This window comes from Oreochromis aureus, linkage group 5, assembly GCF_013358895.1.
Source record: "Oreochromis aureus strain Israel breed Guangdong linkage group 5, ZZ_aureus, whole genome shotgun sequence".
NCBI lineage: Eukaryota > Metazoa > Chordata > Actinopteri > Cichliformes > Cichlidae > Oreochromis > Oreochromis aureus.
This window is the reverse complement of record NC_052946.1, coordinates 3,171,306-3,181,314: the sequence shown is the minus strand read 5'-3', so window position 1 is coordinate 3,181,314 and position 10,009 is coordinate 3,171,306. Positions and strand designations below refer to the sequence as shown.

The window sequence follows — 10,009 nt, the reverse complement described above, 5'->3', positions numbered from 1 at the left end:
TTTTACTGACTCACCTCCCCACCTGTCTTGGTTGCTCAAACTGTCACGAGGCATGTAAGATAATCAGAGAGAAAAGAGGGGAAATGTGAGTGTGAAAGTGGAGTCGTTGGAGGAGGATGGGCTGTGTCTTATCTGGAGGTCACACCAAAGGTCAAATGAAAGATAATCCTGTTGCTTCCATACTGGGAGAGAGGGTTTACAGTAGCCTTTGTTCGCATGAGAAGTGCTGACTATTTTATCCAAGGAGACAGCTGGATGATGAATATATTACTTAGTCACTGTCTGGATTAACTGATGGTTTCAACAGCTACATTAGTCAGTACTGTGACGATAAAGAATACAGAATTCTTTAAGCTGTTAACATCCACATTCCCAGAGACCTGTTTGTTATTTGCAGGGGGTCAGGGAAGCTACTCCTTAATATGGAATTGTTATTATATAGCACACCAAAAACAGAGATCTCATAGCACTAGAAGAGAGCTGTTGCATTATTTGACTAAAAAGATTTCTCCCTGTTTCTGACAGAACTGTAGACACTTGTAGTAAACCACAGAATTACCATAAGACCAGAAGTAGTAAATCGTTCTTGTCTGCAGGATTGATTCCTTTTTAAACACCATTTCGCACATACGATACAAAAGAAAATAAAGATAACTATTGAAATGTTAAGTTAAAGTTAAAGTACAATGATCAAAACTAGATATTTCTTTTGATTTATGACAAAATATTGGTTTTAGTGTGCTGCTACTCACATTGGTTCTATCATGTTAAAGATGAAATTTAGTTCAATATTGTGTATTTCAAGCTGCTGCTTTACATTTTTAAATAAAAAAAGCCAAAACAACACAATTTGGACAGCTCACATATGTGAGAGACAAGAGAGACATTGCTGTGTCTCGTATGTCATTTGGTTTCTGTGCAAAATGCAACATTATTGGAACAATGACTTCACAAGATCACTGTTATTGCTTTGGAGCTCTTCCAGGTTCACAGTAGTTTTTTATAAAGACACTGGAGATGCTCTTTTCATTAACATTAAACTCCAGTAAAAGCTGTTGCTGTGGCTCCTCCATACTCTTAACCTTCTGCCACCCCTACCAGTCTCTGCTGTATTCCCTTTAATAAAGCACAAGCACATGCACACAAAAGCACAAGCACACATAAATGTCCCTTTGCAGCAGGTTGCAGCTGGCTGAGCAGGCTCTTCTCTCTCCAGTGCAGCTGTTTCCGATGAGTCAAGGTATCTGACTGCAGTTTTTCCCAGCAGATTCCCTCACAGGAGACACCACAGCGTTAATGCCGACAGATCTTGTTCTCTCGTCACTCCACTTCATACACCAGGAGGTATAGCAAAAAGGGAATTTACTGCTTGGAAAACCTGAATCGCCTTTATTTTTATTTAAATGTGTAAACTATGTTTAAAATGAAATAACACTTTCCTGTTGGTGTATATTTATGATGGGAACTGTCAAGGCATAATGCTTGCTTCCTTTATTTGATAAAAACACAAGAAACTGACAAATAAATGCTTAAGTATGTCTTTTTCATTTATCATGTTATACCATTTCAGAATGTTGACATCAGTTCTTAAAGCACCACTGAATATTTCTTGTCTGGTATGCTGATGTTATTAATGTGGGAAAAAGCTCCATGAAAGTAGAACTAAAGAAAGCATGAGATATTTTTATTTAATTCCTCCCTCTTAAAGTAGAGTGGAATTAAAGTGGTCAAAATACAACCTCAAGAACTGCAGAAAGCTGTGATTGTGTGTAAAATGTAAATAAAAACAGAAATTTGATTTAAAGCTTAATTCAATTATATTTTATACATACATACATATCTATATCTATATATGTATATCTATATCTATATATATACATACATACATATATATATATATGTATGTATGTATATGTATACACACATATATATATATGTACAGACCACCAAATCACAACAACAGTTACCACAAGGCACTTTATAGTGTAAGGTAAAGACTCTACAATGACACAGAGAAATCCTGGCAATCAGATGAACTGAATCAGATGAAGCACTTGGCAATAGTGGGAAGGAAAAACTCCATTTTAACAGCAATAAAACTCCAGCAGAACCAGGCTCAGGCCATCTGCTGCGACCAGTTGGAGTGAGGTGGAAACTCACACACCTTTTATTTTTACAAATGACACCCTGACCCTTCATAGCAGAAATCACAGGCTTGCTCTATCATACCCCTATTTGGCCTCTTGGAGGCAGAAGACCACAGACTCTGTCAGAGAAAACCCACGGCAAGTGTGATTTTCAGCAGACATGCTTTTATCATTTGTGCTTAGATTCACTTCTTCACTCTACCTTTTTTTGCTCTGTTGCTGTTTGTACTGGAAAGATTTTCTGGCAGACATGTTTTGGATTTAGCAAGAGAGTTTTTTTGCCTTCTCTAACTGGCATGAAACAACAGTTTAAACTTGCTGCTAAACCAAGACTTTGAAAAAGGGCTAAAATGTTTCTGTAGACAAGTGCTAGCTGATGATGGGTTGATCAGCACAAATAAAAGCTTCATAATTAGGCTCTATATCCATATGCAGCTGGTTTTGTTTTGGAAATGCAGATGGAAGTGACATGTGTAACATGCAGTATTTTTCCAAAAGTTGAACTATTTTCACCTGAAGGCGCTATGAGAATAGTAAAAAGGCTGTGTGCTGTGGGTGTTGAAAGCTGTCAATGCTGAGCTTCATGAGCTCTCTATTGTATACAAAATAAGTGCTGACAATGGAAAAATGGCTTATTCACACATACTCTTAGGGTAGGTAAGGTAACATGTGCAGGAATGTTCAGCAGGTGTCATTAATCAATAGACGGTAACATAACTGCAAAAATCAGACCTTCTCAGACTCTTCAGATTGCTTCTTAGAGCCTGCACAGTGATTTCCATGTAAAGAACACATGACTAACCCTAAATTAAAAAAGGAACAACAAGCAACTTGCATGAGTGCTTTCATTCAGTCCCCACTAGCTAAACACTAGGTAGCTAACCAACTAAAGTTTGTTTTAAAACAGAGTCTACTAACAGCTCAAACAACCAGGTTCTAGCACAAAAACAACTCCATAAAAACTCAAGAGTTGTATCTACTGAAACCTGTCTGGGCAAACAAAAATAGTAAATTGGGAAAGGTGGGGTGAGGACCATCAAGTATTCAATTCATGATAGAACTTTGGTTTTCAGGGTGACATCCAGGTCGCTCACTCACTACCTAACTAACACACAGAACAGCAGAATTCACTCCAATTAATGCCATTATTAAAAACGGAATATTACACAGACAAGAAATTGCAATTAATTTATTTATACAATCAAGCTGAATTGTTGTAGCATAATCAGCCAGGGAAGCAGATCATTTATATAGATAATGTCACATCGGTAGGATTATCCTGTGATATCACCTAAAAGAAGCTGTTACTAAGTACACTTTTTGCATCATTCTTGACACACATCCCACCTACCAGCTTTACAACCTTAATCACCTCAACAGACATTTAATGGCATTCCTTTAAGTTGATGCAGGAGGTGAGGGGTTTGGGTGCAGGTGGGGTGAAGAATTTACGGTTCCAGACTGTGAAAGGAGAGAAAATGCAGTGGGGTCGTGTTGCTGGCTGGCAGAGCGTGGTAAAACACTGTGGTGTCCCGCTTTATGAGTGGGACCAGGTTCCGTGTAGGTCGTGGTATTGTTGGTGCAGCTGAGCTGGGGGCCCCTGGGGGTCAGGAGTTGTGTCCAGGTTTGATGTCTTGGGGGATTGTGTTTGTAAAAACAGGCCCTTTGATGACACTCAGTCAACCCTTCCCTGCTTACTTAAATCCTAGCAGCACCAGTCAATCTGGAAACCATTTGCTTGGTTTCCATGGGGAAAGGTTCAGGCTTGATCACCTCCAGCATCTGCTGAGTGTTTATTTACCCACAACACTTAACCCATTAGACAAACTTTAATAGGATAACTGTAGAGCCACTAATCACATTGGCCCTCTGAGGACAGGAGCCAGCAATGGTGCTAACTGTCTTGTTTTTAAAATCTGACAGAACATTGCTGATATGGATGCATGTTATACATTAGTTCTTATGAAGACAATGAGTTTCTGTCATTCTTGTAAAAATGTTTCAGTGGTTTCTTGTGCTGATCAGCTGATCAACAGTCAATCAAAATACATTAAAACACTTAAAAGTTGTTGTCATGTGAAGCTTTGTTGTTTATTTCACATTCTCTTGTAATTGCTGGCCTCATGGGATTTCTACACCTAAAAGAAATCAGACAAGCTGGAGCAACTTTGGCTGAGGTGACAAAGAACTTGAAAGGAAGTTCAAAATTTAAGAGGAAATTCCAAAGCGCTGAGCTGATGAGATGTTCGCTAGCTATATATAACTGTATGGCATTTACACCGTGTCACCAGTCACAGGTGATTTCAGAAAGCTATATTTCTAAAAGACAACCATTCTCATGGTGCCTTGGGTGATGGTGGTGGAGAGCACCTCTAAAATGGTCCTCTAAAGTCTGTACAGACTGTTTACTGTCAGCCATAAAACATATTCAGCTTCTTTATTTATATGAAGCAGCAATGTACTAACATCCAAATCCAAATGTTACAAGTTATAGATACATTTATTTAATTTACCAATTAAATAAATGCATTTAAATGGTAAATTAAATGTTTCCACCCCTGTATGATTGTAATAATTCAATATTATGACTGTTCAGCTGCTTAATTGTTTTTGCTCACTGAGTCTAATGATGAGAGAAGTCTGTTACTAGTGTATCCTCCCTTCATTTAACTTATAAAGCTCAAAGTTGTTCATTTTGTTTTATGGGCAATGTGGAAAGTGAAGTTTGTGCACTGGATTAATAGGTGTTTCTAATTGACATTGTGACTGCATTCGTTTTATCTGTGACTGATGCTATTGTGTTATTATTATATATATATTATATTATATTATTATAACTTTCACCTAAATATTGTGGACTTTGTGTATGACACCCTTTTGGACTCCTACACCTGGTCCAGATTTTGATCTCAACTCTGGTGGAATATCACACTCGTAGTGGAAGTTTGTTACTACGAAAGAACCTTTGTTTAAATCTGTTTAACTACCCGAGGTTTATAGAAATGACCATACAATGAACATTATTTGAGGATCTCTTATGTTCTAAGAATCATCAAAGAATCTTGAGTATCATCAAAAATACTGAAAAAGCACAGCCCTGTCCTCATTTTTATTGAGTGGGGTGTATTTTTGCCCATTTAACATGAAAAAGTTCTTTTACACTTTTTGATGACTTCAAATGGTTCGCAGATAATGAGACATGTATTTATTTATTTAACTCGCAGACAGTGTCATAGGATGTTACATGAAATGTGTATAGCAGAAGGGAGACATTCAGAATGATACTTAAGGCTCAGGGCATTTGTGTAACCGGCTGCTTCATGTTGTAGCTTGCTGAGATATTGTTATATTGACTAGTTTACATCTTTGCTCTGTCTAAAACGACCCTAATCTGCAGTAGCTGACAGATGTGACCAGATCAGATTTGTTTTTATTTTAACGATCGGCACAATCGAGATTTGTCATCTTCTTTTGTGCCTTTTTGCTCTCCACTCTCTATGTGGCGCGTCCATTTGTGTTACACATCTCATCAAATGAACACCACACTTTAAGAACGAACATTTGGGAAAATGGAAGTGTCTGCATCTGCTCCACCCCTCCCGTAAAGCTGGCAGACTACTGTAAAAGAGTATATAAGAGCCCTGCCTGTCACGCTGACTATCACACAGGAGGAGGGTGTCAGAACGTACTGGGGAAGTCTGTTGGCTTGGAGCTACTGCAACTTTTACGCACGACTCTTGTCTCCATGCCGCTGTTTTCCACTTGAATATAAGGGATTGATTTCCCCACCTGCCTTTGAGTGATGGCTTTCACTATGCTGAGACCCGTCTCCACGCATCCTTTCTCTTACCCCGCGGACCTAACCTTGATGTCGGACGACGATGAAGGGAACCGCAGCGAGAGCGACGGCAGCACCGATCAGGGGTACGGCTGCTGCGGCACTACGGGAGAGAGTTACGGGCGGGAGTCCGGCGGAGTTGTGGTCGGACAGCGGAACGCTGCCAACGCCAGAGAGAGACACCGGACCCAGAACGTCAATACGGCCTTCACGGCGCTGCGGACGCTCATCCCCACCGAGCCGGTGGACAGAAAACTCTCCAAAATCGAGACGCTGCGCCTGGCATCCAGCTATATTTCTCACCTGGCCAACGTGCTGGTAGTAGGAGACGGAAGAGAGGGCGAACAGCCGTGCCTGAGTGCTGTGTACAGAGAAGTGAAGGGGGGTGGGCAGGGCAAACAGCCCCGGACTATCTGCACATTCTGCCTGAGCAACCAACGCAAAGGGGTAAAATACTCAGAAGATACTCAGCTCACCAGCATACACGACACTACATTTATTATGTTCTATACTTTCTGCCTCGACCGATGCGCACACGTATAGCTTATATTATTAAATCCAGTCTCACTAATTCCGCATTCTGTGGAATACAGTCTCTATTCAGGGTGAAAATATATTTACAATTCCTGCACCATTTCTGCTGCAGGACATAAAGAAGGGTGCAACTATGGGCGTTGTTAATTCCAGAAGGTTCCAATATTTATAAGAAACATACATGATGGATACACACCGTGCTGGACTTTTTGATAAACAAACACTTCAGAAGACATGTGCACTGAGAACTTACGACGTGTCCACTTTTATCGACAGATGAGGAAATACGAAAATGACAAATTTAGAAAAGAGCTTTGGTCAGATTGGTAAGCACAGCTTAAAAAATAGCTAGTAAAAAAACCCCAGTACATTAATTGTTAAATATTGTTTTCAGGTAGACCTGACAGTGTGCTTTAATGAATTCTAATGAGTAATTTTTTTAATTCTGTTATTTTGCAAATAATTTGAGAGATTAATTTAGAAACTTTAGTGTAAAGCATATGAGGCCTTTTTACACCACACTGACAACCGTGTTTGTGAAAAATCTAATAATCTATAAGTGTCATATCATAACTGTGTAACTGCAACGATCCTGAGTGCAATGAGTTACTTTCCTTGGGTGCGCAGAGATGATGACAGTACTGAAACTGAAGGTGATTATTCATCTTTGTTCACAGGTGAAGGACAGACGAGACTGTGTGAAAATGCATGGAAGCAGTGTGAGACAGCTAAGTCGACGATGAAAATGTCTAAACTGGAGCAGTGTGGGATTTTTTTCTTCCTCCCAGCAGATATTCCTAGAGACTTGAAGCATCTCAGCACTACAGCAGTCCTGAAGGGCTCCTCTACTTTGTGAGGCCTTGTCTGCTTATTTAGTGAGACAGGAGGATTGCCAAGTGAACTACCTGTATGTCTCCAGCAGTTGCCAGAAATCCAGTACACAAATTGTTACTGTTAGGGGTATAGTGGATTATTCCATAAATAATCTGAAATTATAACATTATGACATACAAAGTGAGCAGCACTAAGAAGGTTACTTACATACATACATTAGATGAACAGATCTTACACATTAGGGAAACAGAAATCCATACTAACCCTAGATCAATAATGGTGTTACACTTACATACAGCACTTTGGATCACTCACCTAAAGTGTGATTACTAATAGTTGGAAACTATGAACCAAAACAAAACAAAAAATGGAGAATCCTTTAAAATGCAGTTTATTAATGAGCACATACAATTCCCTTTTTAAAATTACTAACAGAATACATTTTGAAAATGTTTAATCTAGTAAAAATCTGTAACATCCTAGAACTCTGTGTCCAAGAGTACTTTGTTTTGTACTTTGAACATTTTCCGTACAAGTACAATTCATTTTGCATACTCAGCATTTACAGTGACTCATATCAAATTGCACTTACAATGAAACTGTTGACCCTTAACACATTGATGATAATAACCAGTGCTTTAACTATTGAGTAGAAAAAGATGCTGCTGATTCAAAGAGTAGTCTATCCAAAGTAACTTTAAGTTCCTGGAAATATCACAAAGAACATAATAAAAATGTCAAGTAATCCATGAAAATGTAAGTATAATTGCACAGTTTTTAAATATAATTTGGGATAATTTAAAGATATATTGGAATACATAATTACATGTAATCTGTTATACCACTGTTACCTGTCAACCTAATTGACTGATTGATTATTGCACGGAGGGATAAAACATATTATCAGTGTTGTTTACTGGTTCCAATTTACAAATATGGGTTTTATCATGCACAAATGTTACTAATGTCATTCCTATTTGTGATGAAAAACAAAAGAAAACAAACAAACAAACAAAAATAATGGTTTGATCTGATCTAATGAACATTCACAAACACTTTGGTGCTGGTCCTCAAGATGTTTGTGTGAAGCTTTTCTCTCAAATAGACCTATGCACCTGAATAGTTTCTGGAGTGTCAGAGGAGATATCTGAGAGGCAATGTTTTTATCTACATGTTTTTATCTACTTTGAGATTAAATTTATTTTTACATAGGCATGACTCTCTTGTATTTTTCTGTCAACATAGCAATAAGTATGTGATGAGATCATTAAAGGCCCCCTTTGCATGGCCTGTTAAAGGGGTTTTTATTGGTGATGCACAGAAACTGTTTTTGTGACACTATATTTGGCATATTTTGAAATAGTTTGGTCTATAACAAAGCTGAACAAAGCTTACAGTTTGTTTCCTGGGTAGGTTCACTCAATTTAAGTAAATAAACTGAGTTTAAGTAATAAATAAATAAATAAACAATGTCAACATTTCTCTACTTGTTTCAGACCTGTAGTGGTAACGTCTTTATAGTTTTGTTCATTCAGGCCCCCAGCCGATATAATAGAGCCCAAAGCAGAAAAAGACTAACTGGTTATCATGCAAGAATCCTTGATCAACTAATTTCATCAGAAGTGATTTAATTGCATGTCACATTTACATTGTTGTCCTTTGTTTCTCTTTGGTAACCTTTTTTTTAAATAAATAAAAATTGCATAAACAGACCAGAAGAAGAAAAAAAAAGTTTTTTAGATTGCGCTCATAGTGATAACCATGAAATTCCATTCAAGGCCCACCAGCATGTTCAAACAAGTTGTGTGGTTAAGTAGGTGTCAGGGTTTAAAGAGTTCTTGTAACAGGCTGTGCTGTTTGATTTGTATTTACTCTATAGATGAAACTTTTATTGGAAGTTCACAAGAAAGTCACTAGTTAGTGTTGGATCTCTTGTGGTGACTGATGATTACTTCTTGATGAAAATATCAAGAACTGCACAAGTTTATCCATGGACTAGAGGAAGAGACAAAGATTGAACTTTGGTGGTAGAGCTTCAAGTTTCTTCATAAATAATTTGCTTACATGACCTATGCTCCATTCAGAGTTTTGTAAATTTGGAGGCAGGGTCTACATAAATAAAGAAATCTAAGGACTGATCTGTGCATATCTCCACTTTGGTAGTATATCATTTTAGTTGGGATTCACGTGTGGTGTTTATCAGTCACGGCTAATATCACCTACCACCCTGTGTGCAGACAAACACAGCTGCTGCTGAATGTTAATGTTGTGGATTATATCAGAAGAGCAGCGCTCTGGCCACATGAAGAGGCTGATGGGAGTACACCTTTTTAACGGGGTTGAAGGATAAATGCTGGAAATTGACTGGAAAAATCTGCACAGTATAACCGTGTAACCTCAGACAATGTTGTGAGAATAAACGTGGACAAGCTGTCCACTGTGATGGATTATAGTACTCAGTCTGCAAGTCTGCGAGCAGATTAGTGAAATCAACAGAAATCACATTTCATTATTTCTTAAAAAAATGTTAAAAGATTGGATTATTCTATTTTTTGTTTGGTAAATATTCTAACAGTTAGGTCCATAAATATTTAAATAGAGACAACGTTTTTCTAATTGTTGTTCCCTACATTACCACAATGAATTTGAAATGAAA

The 10,009-nt window shown here is 38.1% G+C and overlaps 1 protein-coding gene across 1 annotated transcript; it reads left to right on the top strand.

Moving 5' to 3' along the window:
• The first annotated feature begins 5,750 nt into the window (after positions 1-5,750).
• On the top strand, positions 5,751-9,507 carry LOC116316745 (transcription factor 15-like). Its single transcript, XM_031735369.2, has 2 exons — positions 5,751-6,432; positions 7,197-9,507. Exons 1-2 carry the CDS (start codon positions 5,950-5,952, stop codon positions 7,260-7,262), a joined length of 549 nt encoding a protein of 182 aa, XP_031591229.1. The 5' UTR covers positions 5,751-5,949; the 3' UTR covers positions 7,263-9,507.
• Positions 9,508-10,009: the final 502 nt, after the last annotated feature.

Coding starts and splice junctions, on each gene's coding strand:
- LOC116316745 (XM_031735369.2), top strand. CDS start 5,950: ATGGCTTTCACTATGCTGAGACCCGTCTCCACGCATCCTTTCTCTTAC. Junction 6,433..7,196: donor TGAGCAACCAACGCAAAGGG/GTAAAATACTCA, acceptor CTTTGTTCACAG/GTGAAGGACAGACGAGACTG.